The sequence below is a fragment of the Hyperolius riggenbachi genome, chromosome 7 (genome assembly GCF_040937935.1).
Source record: "Hyperolius riggenbachi isolate aHypRig1 chromosome 7, aHypRig1.pri, whole genome shotgun sequence".
Taxonomy (NCBI): Eukaryota; Metazoa; Chordata; class Amphibia; order Anura; family Hyperoliidae; genus Hyperolius; species Hyperolius riggenbachi.
In genome coordinates this window covers 266562690-266582501 of record NC_090652.1, presented here as the reverse complement: position 1 = coordinate 266582501, position 19812 = coordinate 266562690, and the positions used below count along the sequence as shown (strand labels likewise).

The 19812-nt window shown below is 45.0% G+C and overlaps 1 protein-coding gene across 6 annotated transcripts in view; it reads left to right on the top strand.

The window, feature by feature from the left end:
• The window catches only part of RBMS1 (RNA binding motif single stranded interacting protein 1), a 470972-nt gene that overhangs the window by 389972 nt on the left and 61188 nt on the right, over positions 1–19812 (top strand). For all 6 annotated transcript variants that reach the window (XM_068245657.1, XM_068245659.1, XM_068245658.1 and 3 more), the window contains exon 4: positions 13623–13714. In XM_068245657.1, the coding sequence (XP_068101758.1) occupies positions 13623–13714 (92 nt within the window). The remainder of the gene's footprint in view (positions 1–13622; positions 13715–19812) is intronic.

The window sequence follows — 19812 nt, the reverse complement described above, 5'->3', positions numbered from 1 at the left end:
AACAAAGTTCACAGACAGGAAACTGCCAGGAGTACCACGGTCCTCAGTTTCTTGTGGGAGGGGTTTCACCACAATATCAGCCATACAGCGCCCCCTGATGGTCTGTTAGTGAAAAGGAATAGATTTATCATGTAAAAGGGGGTATCAGCAACTGATTGGGATAAAGTTCAATTCTTGGTCGGAGTTTCTCTTTAAGGGGGGGTTAGGCGGCCGGTCCCGAAAGGGTTAAATTGCACACCCACACAACGGCATGTTTTGATCTTAAAGAGAACCCGAGGTGGGATTTAATTATATTAGTGGGGCACAGAGGCTGGTTGTGCACACTATCACCAGCCTCTGTTGCCCTATGGTGTGCCCCCAGGACCCCCCTGCGATCTGCTGTCCCCTCCGCCGTGCTAGCGACACGCAGCGTGTCTCCAGCACAATGTTTACCTATGCGGTGTCTGTTAACGCCGCTCCCCCGCCTCCTCTGTATCGGCACTACCCGCCCGCGTCCCTTCCCTCCCGCTGATCGGGTTCTCTTTAAGGCAATAAGACATCCTCTGTATATGTCCCACATTCAGTTCCCTTTTAAGGTTCTTTCAAAATTGACAAATTTCTGGAAAGGCAAATGAAATTAGGAGTTGCATCATAGAAGCAACAAAACAAACAGTGCTTGTAAAGACAACATATCCCCGCAATAAAAATAAATGGGGCACCAGGTGTTTGTCTAAAGGCTTTACCAGGTGATGCAGAAATGCCGAGCTGAGAAGAAATTGCTGCATTTATAGGTATAGCGGGAGAACCGCCAAGCCAGCTGCAGATTGATGCTAATAAAACTTGTACCTGCAGCAAGACTAGGAGGCTGGATAATATCCTTATCTAACATGGGCCAAAATCTTCCTCCCGCACGCTATACATGTACACAGGCCGGCTTCTAGTACTTTCTAATGGTTCTCATACATGGCACAATACAAATGCTTGATTTTCCTGTTTATTTGACCAAAACGATCAAATCAAATAAAAGCTGATAAGAATCTCATTTTGATCAAGAAAATGAACGAGGGGCTTAAGAAATCTTCTTCGGTTTGCATCTCTATCAGTTAAGGTGCGTACACACACTACTAAAGAGCACGACGGGTCCGTCAGACCCTCCCGCTGGGCGGTCGTTCTCCCGACAGTAGTGCGTGTGTACAGTCTGCAGACTGATGAGGCTGTTTCTGAACAATCTGCAGATAAACTGTATATACGCACTACTGTCGGGAGAACGACCGCCCAGCGGGAGGGTCTGACGGACCCGTCGTTCTCTTTAGTAGTGCGTGTACGCACCTTAACTGATTGAGATGCAAACCGAGGAAGATTTCTTAAGCCCCTTTCACTCAAGGCAAGATAATATCACAAGATAAATCGCAAGATAGGGCTTTCGGAGGGGGGCAGCAACAGAATGGAGTAGCACAAAATAAGTAGCACAACATGACAGCAAGGGACCAGGAAGACTTTAGGGGGCTAGAAGAAGCCCAAAGTTAGCTGGCCAATATACTGTATTTCACTTAGAGGGGGTTCTAACTCTTGGCACGAAAACAAATAGGTAAAAGTTTAATTGGTTATTTGAGTTTTTTCGTCTCTGTCAGGACAAGGAGACAGCGAGCAATAACAACTTGAGAGAATCTGTCCATTGTCCTCGCTATTTTTAATATCTATCTAAAATATAGTTTCAATAGACTTTCATTACTTGATTTATGTTTAATCTGTTGAAATAATCGAGTAGTGACCACATTACCACAGAGTTCTTAGATGGCTGCAGCTATAAAACCACTATTTCGCCAATACTCTGGCAATCCTCACTATGGTATGCTGTGGCCACACTGAGGGTTGAGAAGGTTTGCAAGCTCATAGCAAACTCTTCTCAGCTGTTGTCATATCCCGGAGAACTTTGCTAAATCAGGCCGATAAGTACCCCTGAGTGAAAAAAAAACATTGCGAATGAAGCCAATGAGGGGGTAGATGACCTGCTGCTGCTGCAGGGGCGGCGATACCATAGAGGCAAAGCAAAAGGGGCGATTGCCCCAGGGACCCTGCAAAGTTTTGTCAGCATACCAGCGCACATGCCTTGGTGCGCTTCTCTGTTCGTGCTCCCTGTCTCCATCCCAACTAGCTGCGTCTTCTCCATGACCCATCGCATGTCCTTACTTAATAACATGCCCCAGGTCACTGAGGCACCCCTGCGAGGAGATGAGAGCGCACAGACTGGAGCAGCGCGCTAGGACAGGCGAGTTGGGGGGGGGGGTGCCTGATGTGTGTGGGGGCGAATTATTTTTCCTCAGGGTAGCATTGTAAGCTTAAACTAGCACTGTCCTGCTTGTTGTGTGGTGTCCTCCTGTTCCCCTGTCCTTTTCAACTAACCTGTCAGTCAAATAATCCAGAGGATTTGCCCATGGCCATGCACTAGCATATCTGACCTGGGCATGTGTGAGTTCGGAACCACTCATACTCAGTAAAAGAACAAAGATGTGGATGAGCACTTTCTTTCACAGGGCATGCATGGTTCAGAATTGCTTGTTCACCACTTATTGAACACCCGGCAGGGTGTGGGGGGAAGGGGTCTTGGAACTAGGAACGGAGAGGCCCCAAAAACAAGCAGCATTAGGAGGGTATCGGGAAAGTGTTCTTTCACCCCACTATTCTTATTTTAAGCTTTCAGCACAGTTCAGGTGTGTTACTATTTTACCCAATCAGTACTGTGCAGCCACAAATCTCGGACTGTAAGCTCTTCTCCCATTAAGACCGATATTTTCTCCCCGGTCACTGTTGCTGTTTAGCAGCATTAATCATCTGAAAGGATTACAAGTTGTGTAAATTGGCTGGACTAATTAGAAGGGGGGCAGTTTAAGCACTTCTTAATTATACTTTGGTCTCTTCATGGCTTTTATTTTTTGTTGGGTATTTTCTGTCCCTTTAATTACCAGAAAAATCTTTGTCATTCCTGACCCAGTCAATGCCTCCCCCTCCAGGCCGGTCATCACTTGAAGCCCACGCCGTAATCTGCTCCAGTGTTTAGAGTTGCTGTTACCAGAGTGACACTGGTGGGATGCAGGAGTCCTTCATACTAAGGCGTCTGGTTTCCTGCTATTTGTGTCAGTAGAATTCTCTCCCGCTAGTTTAAACGGGGAGATGGCATCACTGGAGCAGGGAAGGAATCCAGTCATATGATGCTGATTTCACCACTCACCCATGAGTAAGCAGCAAAGGACTGTTCAGAGGGTCACTGCAAAGCCACCAAGCCTCCCCCAGCAATGCTGTTCTGCTGGGAGGGAAATGACTAACAGGATTTTGCAAGCTCCATCTCTTCAGGGGAATTTCAATCCGAATCTGATTAAAAGTATCCTCCAACTTATGCCAATTATTGCATTCGATTTTCATATCTCCCTTTTATCTATGATTTGAAAAATCAAACACAAAAGTTTGCCATCTCAAATGTGGCCCACTGAGCCTTTTCTGGTAGCCACCTAAGCTTTCCACAGTTGTTAATTCCATAGGCCGTAGCTGCGGTGCTGCATGCTGGGGCCACTTTGTGTCGCTGCTCAGCCTTTCCCTTTGTTTGCTTGTAGGTTATCAGCCACCACTTTAGCAGTAACAGCCACTGATTAGCAGCTGCCACTGTGCCAGCAGCAGTAACAGCCACTGATTAGCAGCTGCCACTGTGCCAGCAGCAGTAACAGCCACTGATTAGCAGCTGCCACTGTGCCAGCAGCAGTAACAGTCCCTGATTAGCAGCTGCTAATATACCATCAGCAGTAACAACCACTGATTACAGCCACTGATTAGCAGCCACCACTATGCCAGCAGCAACAGCCATTGATCAGCAGCCGCCACTATGACAGCAGCAATTACAGACACTGATTAGCAGCCGACACTGTGACAGCAGCAATAACCAGTGAAGGGCTCACGAGTAGTTACCTACTCTAATTAGTGATTCAAATGAGGCTTAATTGCCTCAGCTGTGTGCATGGGATTATTTTGCCGTCCCAAACATTTTGCATGCGGCCTATGGGACGTGTTGAAGACTTACTACCGTGCGCTGTAGTGAGTCTTGCAACGCCTTCCATAGGCATGCAGGACGTTTGGGACTTGTAGAAGCCGGCGGAATTTTGGGTAAGTAACCCCCACATCTCCCATGCACCCAGCTGAGGCAATTAAGCCTCATTTGAATCATGAATGAGTAGGTAATTACTTGTGAGCCCATTGCTGGCAGTCGCTATGCCAGCAGCATTAACAGCCACTGATTAGCAGCTGCCACTGTGCCAGCAGCAGTAACAGCCACTGATTAGCAGCTGTCACTATGCCAGCAGCAGTACCAGCCACTGATTAGCAGCTGCCACTATGCCAGCAGCAGTAACAGCCACTGATTAGCAGCTGCCACTATGCCAGCAGCTGTAACAGCCACTGTTTAGCAGCTGCCACTGTGCTAACTGCACAGTTTATAGGTCATTTCCCGCGAAAATGTTTTATTTGTCAAAATGTCAGAGGCATAGTTTAATTATCTGCAATCAGCAAAAATTGTGTTTAATTTCGCTAGTTCAGCCCCCTAGCACTCTCAAGAACAACAATATGGCCCTTAGCCTAAAAGGTTTGTACACCCCTGATGTAGAGGGAAAAGACTTTGAAGACTAGACTGATGGAGGCAAGCATGACGCGTGTATCTGTAAAGTTTTATTTTCCAGTTCAGGTTTACTTTAAGGTATAGGTATGGATTGATGACCCTGCTGCCAACATAACCCCACCCCACCCCATGCCTGTCAGTCATTCTGCTCATAAATGTGGGTACGTAAATCATGTTATTAACCCCTTTACGCAAAGGGACTCTATTTTAGGTTTCACCATCTTTTAAATGACTACTTGAAATGTCTGTTCTAGCTTCTTAATGTCAAGTCCTGGCGAGGGTCTCATTACAGGAAACAGAAAGCACTCAGCTTTTCCTACATTACGCTGCAATCGATAATTTCCACACTAGGCTGAGTGGATGCAAACTGCTGCTGTCTTGGCTCTTGCCAGCTTTGGCTTTTGTCTGTTGTTCCTTTAGCCTCTTATAACGACAGAACGCTGACTAAAATTTTATTTGTGGATCATAAGTATAAAAGAGCAACAGAGGTCATCAACTAACCCCTGTCTGGAAATTCAAATTGGCCATCCCCTGAAGTGGACCTGTCATCCTCTGGCTCATATGTAATGCCACGACCATGAAGCGCTGATGTTTTTTAAACTGGCAAAATTCCACAGACTCAGGAAGTGGTTACCGTGCATGCTGGCTGGCAGCTTCACACGCGGTGTTGCTTTCATTTGTTAGCACAGCTTCCACTTCCTGGGTAAGGTTTGCGCAGTATAAGAATTTTCCACTCTAACCCCCACTATTAAGCATGAGCTTCCTAGGTCAGTGAAGTTTTGCATTAGAAATATTTGCTAAACACGTGTTTGGTTCCAGTGTGGAACCTGGTTTCTCTCCCCTAAAAATAAAATCTTTTGATTAGGATCCTTGTCTTCTCTGGTGGTTGGAAAAGTAAGTCTCGTTAAGCCCTGGTCTTTTCACAAGGGAATTCAGTAATACACACCAGATATGTTCAATCAGATGCAGATTGTATGACGTTAAGAATTTGTAAAGTCGAATGCAGGGCTGTGGAGTCGGAGAGTTAGAGCAATTTTTGGGTACCTGGAGTCGGAGTCGGTGGTTTCATAAACAGGGAAGTCCTAGTTGAATGATTTTTGTACCCACTTTATGGCCCTGGAAGGGCTGTGGAGTTGAGGAATATGAATCATTTTGGGTACCTGGAGTTGGTGGTTTCATCAACTTAGGAGTCAGAGTTTGAGTTGGATTATTTTTGTTCAGCTCCTGATGAGTCTTCGGACGAAACGCGTTGGGCGGGGCTAGAGGTCGGCACACCAAGGAGAGCATGCTGTTTTGATCCAGGACGCTGGAGTTTTATCTATATATGCCTTTCAATTTTATGGAAAATGTGAGTGCAATTCTTGGAATTTTTTTACGTATATTAAAGTAGTACTGCGCAATGGAAGGTTCTGTTTAGTTTTTAAGGAAGCTACAGTTGGAGGAACAGGATTTCACCTGCAAACTGCTGGGCTTATTTTGCTGTTTGTGATTGAGCAGCCAAGGCATCTGGTGAGCGCATTTTAGTTACTGCACAGGGTGCTGCACCAGGGTGAGGTGGAGGTGCCATAGAAAGTGTAAAGATATTGCACTATTGTGTGTTTTCTCTCATCATGCCCGGAGGTTCCATTGAGTGGAGGACTACAGGGTGTTTGAAGCAAGATTAAGGAGTCTCATGATCGAGTGGCTATTTACAACAAGCGCTTTTGTGCTGTTTGTGACCGAGCAGCCACATTATCTGGTGAGCGCAATCTATATACATTGGCATTGGAGTGTGCGACACCGGTGTGATGTGGGGCAGGTGGAGGTTTTAAATCTCATTACCAGACGTTATTACCCTATGTGCTGTGTTGTTTGCTTTTTTCCCTTTATGTAAAAACGACCCGAGGGCTGCTGTGCACTTTCTGGATATCTCACGGAGGAAGTGAGGAGAGGGAACTGTGTGACAACAACACCCCGGGAGACCGCAGTAGCGCCTGCACCTCTTGTGACTTAACTATTGATTTTTTCGGTGTGGCGAACCGGTATTAAATTCAGGTGGAAAAGTATTATCTGTGGGTGGAGCGCAACATCTCTAGGAACTTATATATTTTTGTACAGACTCCACAGCCCTGGCCAAATGTACTTCTTGCATATTCTGATGGGCACAGTTCCAAATTGCATACAGTTTACTTTAAATCTACATGCTGGCCAGAATTATTTACTCATTGACCATCTCTGATTAACTCTTTAACGCCGGTCGCGATTTTAACGCAATTTGCATTGTGATTCCCGTTAAACAGAATCGCATCGCAATCGCCCCCAAAGCGCTGCATGCAGCACGTTTGTGATTTATGCGAGTCCCAAATGCTGCAGTGAGAATGATCCCATAGGGATACATTAGCAGCATCGCTTTGCTGAGCGCCGGTGATTAGTAAAGCGCTGGAGAGCGCCAAACCCTATCGATTTCTAGAACCTGCTAATTTCTAAGGCCATGCATACATTATATTTGATGGCATGGAGCACAGACACACAAGGGCTTTCATTCAGTTCACTTTTATTCTGCATGTTTTCGCACCTTACCCTGCCAGCCAACAAAGAAGTACTCAATCTATTGTCTCAAATTTGCCAAGGTTTGATGCATCTTATTAATTGCTGGCAAAAGTATTTTGTAGATGAGATGTGAAAACCTACTGGTAGAAAAGGTATTTGAAACAGGATCAGGGTCCAATAGCTGAAGATAGATTGGATTCAGTGTATTTTAGACAGCTGATATAAAATCTAGTAAAATAAATACACTATTATGCTGGCAGGACTAAAAGGTTTACCATACATACTTGAGTATAAACAGAGGGTTTTTCCCCACTCTTAAAATACCCCCCCAGAGCAAAATCTTGGTCACAATCTGCACATTACCTGATGTCTAGTGGTTTCCATCTGTACCCTGACCTGATGTGTATTGACCACCCTCCTTTTCCCATACTGGGTTTTCTGGTGTCTAGTGCCCCCCCATACCGTGTTTTCTGGTGTCTAGTGCCCCCCCATACCGTGTTTTCTGGTGTCTAGTGCCCCCCATACCGTGTTTTCTGGTGTCTAGTGCGCCCCCCCCCCATACCGTGTTTTCTAGTGTCTAGTGCCCCCCCCCCCCCCCATATACCGTGTTTTCTAGTGTCTAGTGCCCTCCCCCATACAGTGTTTTCTGGTGTCTAGCGCCCCCCATACTGTGTTTTCTGATGTGTAGTGCCCCCCATACTGTTTTCTGGTGTCTAGTGCCCCCCCATACTGTTTTCTGGTGTCTAGTGCCCCCCTTCCCTTCTACCTCCCCATACTGCGTTTTCTGGTGTCTAGCGCCCCCCATACTGTTTTCTGATGTGTAGTGCCCCCCATACTGGTTTCTGGTGTCTAGTGCCCCCCCATACTGTTTTCTGGTGTCTAGTGCCCCCCTTCCCTTCTACCTCCCCATACTGCGTTTTCTGGTGTCTAGCGCCCCCATACTGTTTTCTGATGTGTAGTGCCCCCCATACTGCGTTTTCTGGTGTCTAGTGCCCCCCTTCCTCTCCCATAGCATGTTGGCTAGTGTCTAGTGCCCCCCATAGCATGTTCCGAGGTGTTTGGTGGTACGGGCTTTAGCACACTGCACTGGGTCTTCATGTCTTCCATCACGTTGGACTCGGCCTCTAGTGTTTGTAGCAGTCGTGTGACCTGCTTTCCTACTGTTGGAACACACACACACACACACACACACACACACACACACACACACACACACACACACACACACACACACACACACACACACACACACACACACACACACACACACACACACACACACACACACACACACACACACACACACACACACACACACACACACACCCCCCCCCTCTCAGAAGCATTGAGAACCCAGCAGGAGGCAGAGCCCCACCCTACTCTTCCTCTTTGGCCAGGGTTGCCCTCTAATTAGATTTATGCTGTGTTTTCTCCTAATGAAATACGTTGCAGCGTTGAACTTAGTTAATTTATGCAGCAGATGATATACTGACTGCAGCTCTGTGCATAAGGAGCATTGAGGACTCTTGCACATATGCAGCTGGCTGTAGCCAGGCCTGTGCAGAGGGACAGCTGCCACCTCTGCTTCTGCCTCTTCCCTCTACAATAAATTTTATATGTAATTAGAATCCTCTCCAGCCCAGAGATGGATGACTGAGGCTTGTATACTCAGAGCCGGATGCAGCTCCATCCAGCCATACAAAGCTGGCTGCTGTCCTTGGAGCGGGCAAGTAATTGGCTCTCTGACTTTAATTGACCATGTCAGCACGGATCCTGCAATTATTCCTGACAGTGCCTCCGTGGTGGCATCACTTCGTCACATACGTAGGCCCTCATTATGGTTGTTAGTGCTCCGAATTAGTACACTGGCACTCTTCCATTCTGAGGGGGTTTTAACCATTTGAGTGGGTGGCTATTTAGGATTCCCTGACATTTTCTAGGCCTGTCCACCCAAAATAGATAATTTGGTCATTTGTACTCCACAGCATATTATCAATCACAGGTTCCTTAAAGAGAAACAGGATTTTTTTTTCAGCTACAGTAACAAGCTTATATCAAACTGCAAATGACAAACTTCCCATTTCAGATAAGATAAGGACACTAGCCTCCCTGGTGGTATGATTCTTTCCTGATTTTAGAGTCTAAAAGCTGTACAATTTTTTTTTTTGTATGTGCTTTTAGACCCTAAAAGCAGGAAAAACACATACTGCAAAGAGATCTGCAGCAACCCTGCACAGACTCTCCTCCCCGGGATTATCATTTCCAGCAACTTTTTTTCTTTTAGCCTAAGCCTGACTCTGGGGTACCGCCAAGGAGGCTAGAGCTTCATACATACACTTCAATATAGTTGGCTGAGGCGACCGATAATGACTTTCAGCCAATAATCAAACTTGTATATTGAGGCTCGTGACTCTCGACACGCAAGCAATCCATCCAGCGTGTCTACTCGCCCCCAGCGACGAGCGATCCTATTGTCCACGCTGTTACCCAGCCCGCCATGTTACGTCACGCAAGCGCCACTCCGTCATCCCTCTGCTCCCCTGCATATCAACAGAAGGCGTCACCAGCTACACAGCTGACATGAGTCTGTGCATGCCAGCCCAGCGATGTTGCCCAAGGGGATGGGGTCCCGATCCCAATGGGCGACATCCATGAGAGCTCCGCTCTCAGCCTTTGGCCCGGATTCCCTGCCAGTGCAGAGGGCGACCTCAAGGTCATCTCTACTGTGCCTGCGCGATCGCCGCTGTCAATCAAGCTCATGTTGTCCACAGTGTACTGTGCAGGGGCAATACATTGCAGACAACGTGGATTGACAGCGGCGCTCAAGTGGGCGCACTAGAGGTGGTCGGTCTCTGCACCGCTGGGGAACCCGGGCCGGTGGCTGCGTGCGGAGCGGTCGGTGTGGGACATGTCAGCTGCAAGGGGCTGGAGAAAGCCCCGGGTAAATAGAGCTGGGGGGATTTATTTTTGGCTAATGACTCCTTTAAGACCAGAAGGTAATTGAATCCTACTCTTCCCTTTGAAGAGTTTTCACAATGATGTGAGGCTGTTATACAGGTTAACATAAGGGCAGCAGTGATATCACTTTGGCATCACAGAGAAAACCGTAAAGATGGAAACCAGCAGAAACATAATTTTCTTTTATCACATCACATTTTTCTTAAATCTGACAGTGAGCACTAAAAATGACATGATAGGGAAGCTAAATAAATTCTTATTGCATGATTTTTATTTTTTCTGTTAAGATGGAGTTTCATCCCACTTTAAAGAATATAAAGTAGCTGCCTTCGCTCCTAAAGAATCTGTTTTTTATTGACTAGGCAAGAGATGTGAAACACTTTCTGAAAGTTCATTTGAATACACAGCAGGACATGCCTAAGCTACAACAGCAAGTAGATTCTATAAGATCCTTTCATTTAACACATCCTGTAGTTTTCCTTCAAATAACTGGTTATAGGGACAGTAAGGTTTTACCCTTCATGAAGTCCCAAAACTGAAATAACAGATTTAGATTTATAAAGACTTGAACATACTGTACTCTCAGCTGAGAATCTAGCAGTCAGGAGCCGCTTTCATTGGCTCCTGATCGTGTGATCACTGTAAGCCAATGGGAGTTGCTTACATTGATGACAGGGCCAGGAGCCAATGAAATCTGCTCCTGACCAGCTCACAAGGCTCTGCCGTCATAGAGACGGGAGGGTGAGTGAGCTGCAGCAGGCAGAGTGGCAAGAATGCATGGCGGGGGTGTGAGGTGAAATATACACCCTGGCAGGTATTAGAGGATCAAAACAGGGCGTCTATTTCAATCAGCGGCACCTGTAAGCTGTTAACCAGCTTAAGCCAGCATTCGAACCCTGGTCAAAGGCTCAAATCCTACATCAAAGGCCTTACCAGTACACTATCCAGCTGATATTGCAACAATATACACAGTTACCCATAGTGCACCTGAATCCTCATTTAATAGACATGTGTTTTTGACTGTTAGTTGTTGCCCGTTGCAGAAACCAGCAGTAGTAGCCAATCGTGTTGGGGTTGCACCAACCTTGATAACTTATTCCAATACTGATACTGCTCAAATGTAGATCAGTAAGCCCCATACACACACTCAACAGTGGTCTTTTATGCAGCACAATTATCAAACAACTTTTGTTGTGAAACAAGTTGAACAACCCAAGAAAAGTTGCTTGCTATTGTTCAAAGAACTGTTGAAGGTAGCCCCACACCATGCAATCTGGCTGTACAATCAATTACCAATTTTACCACTTTCATGTGTAGTATAAGAGACTAACTGAAAAATATATCCAAGTCAAAGTTATCTATTGCTGTTACAGTGTACTACATGGATGTTGGTAAGCTTGTATAAAAATTGTACCGTCAGATTGCGTGTTGTGTGGCCACCTTAAGGGGCCCATACACTTATACTATTTCCCGCCGATCTACAGCAGATTCGATCACTGTGATCGAATCTGCTGTGAAATTGTTGCGCAAACCGTCCGAAATCGATCGTTCCCATCGATGTGTCCGCGCGGAAGATGTCGCTCGATCGCCGGCAGGTCGGGAGTGCGACGATAGCGGCATTCAAATGTCCGACGACCGACGCTAGCGACAATACATTACCTGATCCGGCCTTGACGTATCCCCGCTGTCCCCGCTGTTCCTTCTCCGCTGGCCTCCGGCAGGCTTCACTTCTCCCTCTACTGTTTAAACTTCCCCGGACAGAAAGTAAAGTGAAGCCGGCGCCCAGAGCGGAGAAGAAGACAGCGGAGACCGGGGGACTCGCACCGGCCGGATCAGGTAATTATGCAGGGGGGGGGGGGGGGGGGGCTCCACAGATTGTGAATCGGTTGCATAGTGAAATTGGTTCAAAATCTGTTTGCAGGTAAGCAGTCAATCCAGCAGTTGGGTTGATGGCTTATCAGTCTTATCAGTTGTGTGAACAATAGAAAGCAACTTTTTTTTTTTTTTTTGGTTCAACTTGTTTCACAACAAAACTTGTTTGACAATTATGCTGCATAAAAGACCGCTGTTGAGCGTGTGTATGGGGCTACTTGCCCACTCCTCATCCTGCTTAGTTTCCCAATTGTCAGGAATAAGCTGGTTGGGTTGGAGAGTAGGAATACTTTCCTCAAATTCTGGTGCATAATGTGCATCGGGCTCATCACCCTCATCCTGTTTCTTATGTGATCTGTCATTGTCAGTAGCAACAGCTGTAGGAGGGGCTGGCACTGGATTATTTGCATCATATGGCTATGGTTTTAAAGCAGATTCACAGTTAGGATAGAGAACTTTTTTTTTTTTTTACTGAGGGCCCGTTTCCACTAGAGCGAATCTGCATGAGTTTCCTGCATGCAGATTCGCATAGACAATACAAGTGGATGGTGCTGTTTCCACTTGTCAGGATTTCTGAGCGTTTTTCTGTGCAGAAAAAATCTGCACGGCAGAGCCATCAGATTTCGCATACCGCTATGCGATTCGCATACAATGTATTTGCGCTTTTGGTATGCGAATTTTCATGCGAATTTGTATACGATTTTGCATAAAAACAATGGAAAAGTACACAGGCACTGCCATGGTTAAATTCGCATAGTCATCCATGCGAAATCGTATGCAAATTCGCATGAAAATTCGCATACAACCGCATGCAAAATTAGCATCTGCATGCAATTTTTTTCCACTGCGTTTCCCACCGCACAAGTGGAAACGGGCCTTTTTTCTTCTTTGAAAATCCAGCAGTTTTAGTAGCACAGAAGGCAGTCCATGTGATGGAAATAAATGTTAGCCTCTACAGTATATCCCTCTCTTCAGTTGTCCTTCAAGAGTGATGCATGAAGGCAAAAGTTGTATAAGGTGAATGGGCCCTTACCCTGCAAGTATGTTTTTTTTTTTTTTGGGGCTTTCATAAGACACCATTAACAAAAACCTCAGTAGAATATGTAAATACCATGCAGATAGTGTGTGATCTGATAACTCTAGTGCTACAAGGCAAGGGTGCCAGCTACGTAGCCACCAGGTTTATTTTGCAGGTGATTGTGCTCTATACCTCGAGGAGTCGGCGCAGTTTTGGGTACCTGGAGTCATTCAGTCAGTGGTTTCATAAAGTAGTCAGATGATTTTTGTACTGACTTCACAGCCCCAATATCTTCTCTGTTCTCCACAGTTCTTCCTTTGAGATCCTCAGTTTGCTTTTGCTCTGTTTATATTTTGTTTCTTGTCTTATTTCAGATAATGGATTTTATATATGTAGTACCTTATTTCTCCCTATTGTGCTCTCTCCTCACCGCTAATCGCTTACCCCTCCACCCACCGAACTCCTCATCCTCCCCCCCCCCCCCCTCCCCCCCTTCATGATTTCTCCTGTTCACTGAGCAAACCTGTTGGCATTGTTTTTGTAGTCTGTTCAGAGAAGCCGCCTCCTTTTGATAAGTGTATAAATTGTCATGTTTATGATCTGCAGGTTATGGATTTGTAGACTTTGACAGCCCGGCAGCTGCTCAGAAAGCCGTCTCCGCGCTGAAGGCTACTGGAGTCCAAGCACAGATGGCAAAGGTACCTGTCAATAACGGCTGACATCTCTCCTGGCTGGGAGGAGTCAGGGGATGCAGTTCCCGCTGTTCCCATGTGTTTCATTGTGTCTTGATGCTGATGAAGTGTTACCACATTAAGTGTAAACAGGACAGTATTTTCCATCAATGACTACAGGAAAGAAAAACAAAGCTTCATGCGCATGGCATGGAATAGTCTTCCCCCCCCCCCCCCCCCCCTGAAAAAAATATATAGACCGTGTTTATCTCATTGACCATCCCTAGTGGGGTGAGATGGAATTTTCCTGGTGCGTGTTTTAAAAGGAAAACTTGTTTTTGATCACAATATAATTGTTTGGTTTGCATTCATCTAGAAACAGCATCAATGGAACTTGTAATCCATAGCACAGTTTCTCCAAACTTTACTCTGAATATTATATGATCTAGTGCAGTGATGGCTAACCTTGGCACTCCAGCTGTGACAAAACTACAAATCCCATCATGCCTCTGCCTCCTCGAGTTATGCTTAGAGCTGACAGTATTGCAATGCCTCATGGGACTTGTAGTTTTACCACAGCTGGAGTGCCAAGGTTAGCCATCACTGATCTAGTTTATAGGCGACGAACAGCCTGTATTTTTGTTTACAGATTCGCTTCAAGTTGCAGTACCCAGTTCGATGTGCAGGTGGGGCTGAAGTTAAAATTTGAAATTGCAGCTCCTGATCTATATCAGGGCTGGAATCCACAATTTTTTTTTTTTTTTTTTTTTTTTTTTTTATGAGCGTTGAGAGGTTTTCAAAACACTAGAAATTTCCCTAAATGCTCAGCCAATGTTAATGGATGGGCCAAATTCCACTGAAGCGTTTGCGATTACCAAAATCACAAACGCAGGACATGCAGCATGTTTGAGCGTCAGCGTTTTGCATTAGCGTTTCTGAAATGTAAAGTATATAAACGCTGGCGTAATCGCTCATGAATTCCTTTACAGAGCGATTTGCTAACTTTTTAAAATTACTGTACACTGTAAAAAAAATTAAATCAATTGAAAGGACCAATCGGCATTAAAAACGCTAATTGCAAATCGCTACACAATCGCTGGCAAAAAGCTTACACTTTTAAAATCGATATCAAAATCGCCAGAAAACGCTCATGAAATTGCTTACAAAACGCTCATTAAAACCGCTAGCGATTCCGATTAGCGATATTGCTTTGTAGTGGGTTCCAGGCCTCAAATAGGTTAGCAGAGACTAGGGATGGTGAATGATATGCAAATAATTTTAAGTTGATTCAGCATTATGGAAATTTTGTATGCAAATGTATGCAGCTTGAAAATGGACCAATCAAATCCTCCTGAGGTAAAATTTGTTCCCTTTTTCAAGCTGCATAAATTTGCATACAAAATTTGTATGATCCTGCATCAACTTGAAATTATTTGCATCTCATAGTGGCGACCTCCATGTAGCAAGAGGAGGGTACTTTGCAGTAGATATTGCATGAGGAAGGAACAGTCACAAAGCATCTAGAATGGATCGGCGTTGATCAAAAATCAGTTACACTGCTAATCTGCTAGTATTGGTCTGCTCAATGCAGCACAAAGCAATGGACTGATTGTACAATAAATGGAAACTTCCCACTGGTTACCACTGGTTATAGTTCATACATTGGATTGATCAGAAGTTCATCAGTTACCAATAAATACTGTATTTTTTGGACTATAAGACTCGCTTTTTCTCCCCCAAAAGTGGGGGGGAAAAGTCACTGCATCTTATAGTCTAAATGCAGGGAGTTCCTGACTTGTGAACGTCTGCCAGTACGAACCTCCAATCGAATGCAATGTCGGGGACTCCCTGTACTGCGCCCATGCAGAGGAGGACACAGGGAGACAAACGGAGGACACAGGGGGACACAGAGGGGCATAGAGGAGGACACAAGAGGTACAAAGGGGAGCATAATCCACAAGGTGCCCCTTCACCATGGATGCACCAGGTTTAGTATATATACTTTTCCCCCTGGTTTTTGTCCTCTAAACCTAGGTGCGTCTTATGGTCAGGAGCATCTTATAGTCCGAAAAATACGGTACATTTAAAGAGAACCTGATGTAAGAGGCATATGGAGGCTGTGATATTTATTCCTTTTAAACAATATTAGTTGCCTGGCAGCACTGCTGATCTTTCTGGCTTCAGTAGTGTCTGAATCACACACCTGAAACGAGCATGAAGCTAATCTTGTCAGATTTTTGTCAGAGCACCTGATCTGCATGCTTGTTCAGTGTCTATGGCTAAAAGTATTCAATTCAGAGGATCAGCAGGACAGCTCATTTGCATTGTCGAAAATTTAAATAAATCTGTCAACCTCCATATCCTGCTCACTTAAAGGGGCACTGTAGTAACATATAGTCGGATGCAGTAAATTATTAAAGATATCCACTTTTATGGCATTTTTCCTAGTTTAGTATCAGGAACACTTCCTATACCTATATATTGCTGTATATTGGTATGCCAACGCTATTTAGCTATAGAGAATTCTCCTCCTAGAGCATTCTAGGGGAAACTAGGTATTGGATTTCTCAGTAAAGAAACATTCAGCAGAGCTTCACCTGACAGAACTAAAAATCATGTTGCCACCTGTGATAAATTTCAAGATTTTACAGTGATCAATGGCTGACTAATTTATCACTGAATATTGTAAAAAATATGACCAATTTTATTCTTTGCATTATTTTCACTACAGTTCCCTTTTTAAGGCTGATTTTGATCAAATTCAGAAAAAGAATTGACCCCTGTATGGCCACCTTTACTTTGATCTTTATCTTACCCCGACGTGCGCAGCCATCTTCACTACACACCTAAATCAATGCCATGAAAGGAGCGTCCTCCATCCACCTCCTTCTCACACTCGCTGGGAAAATATCAGCACAATGGTTTCATATCTCTCAGCGCTTTGATCTGAGTTTGCCGCCTGCACGGCTGAATCCTCGGATGGGTCTCAAACTGTTAACTGCGCATTAGATGCATCCTTGGAGATGGGCCAGGCCCGTGAAAGAGAGGAGCCATATGTAAAACACTGGAAGCTGAGGCTTAGACATCTATAAACATAAACAGGAATCTGGGCAGATGTGAGCTTTTGCATTGAGCATATTAAAGCCTACACCGTCCCAGAGATTTACACCCTCCACCTGGGCATTATAAATCAGGAGCTGGCGTGCTGGACGGCAGCCTAGGCCCCGCTAGGGAAGCAGGCTGAGGTTGTGGTGTGTGTCGGCTGGGGGCAGGAAGACATGTGCCAAGCTGTCCATCTGCATAGCACGCTGCAAGCCAGGAAGGATCTCTGTCACCCCCATGTGTAGCTCTGTGTGATCTATCGCTGCTTTGCTCATCTCTGTGTTTCTCTGCTGCCAAAAAACATATGGGAGACGCTCGATGTGTATTTCTCTGATGTTTTATATTCAAATGTGATTTAGTAGGAGCTGCCATATAGAGAGAGTCTGGGGAAAAATGTGCTTTCTGCTGCATAGCTGCAGGGCTGCCATGTTTAAAATATATGGAGTGTCCCAGTGTTCTCTACCTCTGCTTCCTTCTTCCACCGCATAATGCTAATAGAATTTTGATTGGAAATGTTACTCTATGCTGAAACAAGCTTTCTGTCTTTGTGATTGGCTTGCAGGGAACAGGAAGTGCAACGCATTCTAAATTTCTCCTAGCGATTAAAGGGAACCTGAAGTGAGAGGTATACAGAGCCTGCCATATTTATTTACTTTTAAACAATGCCAGTTGCCTGTCAGCCCTACTGATCACTTTGGTTGCAGTAATGTCTGAATCACATACCTGAAACAAGCATGCAGTCAGTCCAGTCAGAAATGCTTGATCTGCTGCATGCTTGTTCAGGGTCTATGACTAAAATTTTTAGAGGGAGAAGATCAGCAGGACTGCCAGGCAACTGGTATTGTTTACAAGGAAATACATATAGCAGCCTCCATATCCTTCTCACTTCAGGTTCTCTTTAAAGCAGGAGGATTAGCCATACTATGCCAAGGACAAAAACACACACAAGTAGACAAATACTTAATCGACTTGCATAACACATCTATTGTACTGTCCACCTTTTTGATTTCAGTGAATTTTATAAAGTAAATGAAGAGAATTTAGTTCCTAATGGGAACCATGTATTTTGCCCACAGTTTGAGGCTAAATCCTGATGTCATTTCTTCCCTTAACTTTTTTTTTTCTTTTCTCCTCCAATCGCTGAGTCACCTCAGCCTTGCTTGTAAACACAAGTGAGCAGAGGATCATGTTTCAGCTAGGCAGGGAAATAAAGGGAAGAGGAGGGATATATTATAGATAAAAATAACCCCCTCCCCAGCATGCAACTGAATAACAATGACTATTAATATACTCAGACCAGTTGCTGTTGAAATTTGATTGTCATGGTGACAATCCCGTTTTAAGTTACAAACATAAATTCCTGTTACCGAAAAAAAAAAAACCTGCAATCGCTTGTGTGAAGCGGGCCTAACTTACAATCCTGCAAATCTGATTGCATGATCGCATTTGAGGAAAATATTGTACTGTTAATGGGCACATTAAGATTAACCAATCAGAATCCTTGATCCAGGGATCTGCTTAAGTTTTCCTTGCGCTGGTTTTAGTAAATCTGCCCCTGTGTAGTGTATTAGAATGCAAGTGTGAATGGGTCTTTATTGCAAACTGGAGCAGAATTCATATGAAATGTCTGAACTGACGCTGTGGGATCTGCTGTCTGCCTTTGTACTGTTCATCTCTGTTGTTGTGGATGTGCTGCAGCCTGTGACATCATTCCCTTAATGAATTTCTAGAAGAAGAAAAAGTTGCTTCATTTTATTTCTTCAGAAAATGAGTCAGGAGTTAATTAGCTGTGCAGTCTCTCATCCCCAGAGAATTATGAAGCCGCATGGCTGACTCAGTCGGGGTGCACTGCTGGAGTACTGCAAATAAAGTTACAGGAAGAAGCCACACTTTTGACTCTTCAGAACTGCAACATCCTCAGTGTTCTCCCCAGAATTTTTTTCCAGCCGGGTGGCTTGAAAAAGTATCTGGGTGGGGGAATGCAGGGCTGGCACAACTCTGCTTACAGCGTAGGAGGATGAGGAGGTGAGCCGATGACAGCCGGGTGCTCATCAAAATTAGCTGGGTGTAGCACCCGGCTAAAAGAGCCTGGGGAGAACACTGATCCTGTATGGCACTTTGGTGTAATAACTCTTGCTTGGCACGTTCATTCAAGGAAAGAGAGTTTTACAGTTAGCATTTCTAACTTGTATGAATTCTTAAGCTGGCTGAACACATCTATTTTTTCTGATCTATTTGTGCCTAAATCTGCCAGACATATGTTGTTCCAACATATCCGATGGAGTCGCTTTTAATTGGCTTTGTGCATTTTATCAAACTTAAATCTGATTGTAAGGGGGACAGGACAGGAGCGGTGGTAGATTATTGCCACGTAGTGTTATTTCACATATAGGAGCCGTGCACGCTTGTCATGTGCAACGGATCCGCGGGATCCAGAGCCCGGGACAAGGTCCTCCAGCACCCAAGGCTGAGACACCAAAGTGTGCTCCTCCATCCCTCCCACCCCAACTGTAACACACTGATTGCTATTAGACTGAAGAGAGCAGGTGGGAATCGAGCCTTTTACTTTTAGTTGTCCACTAGGCTTCTGTCTCCCCTTTATTTCTTAGGGACCCCTCTACTCTTTTGACTCCAGTTCATCAGGGACGATTTTGTCACCCACATCCAAAATGGCTGCCAATTCCAAGAGCCGGTTTGATTGACAGGGTGGTTACCAACTTACTGAGAGATGTGAGGTCCCACAGAAATCTGAGGGGTACTGGGGAAAGGGCCAGAATGTCTGGGTTGGCAAGTAGTCTTCTCACCACAGAAAATGGTGTTTTTTTTTTCCATTTGTTTGGAGAAGGGGCTTTAATTGCATAGAAATTCCAGTTGTCTTATCTGGAAAAACAGGTCTTTTTAGCTTGAGATACCAGTGTGAGAATGGGTGCCGGTGGTGCCCAGCTCCGGCAACAGATGCACACGCACAGAGCTGCTTCTCATTATATATCTGTCTGTAGCTTCAAAGCACGTAGCTTCAAAGT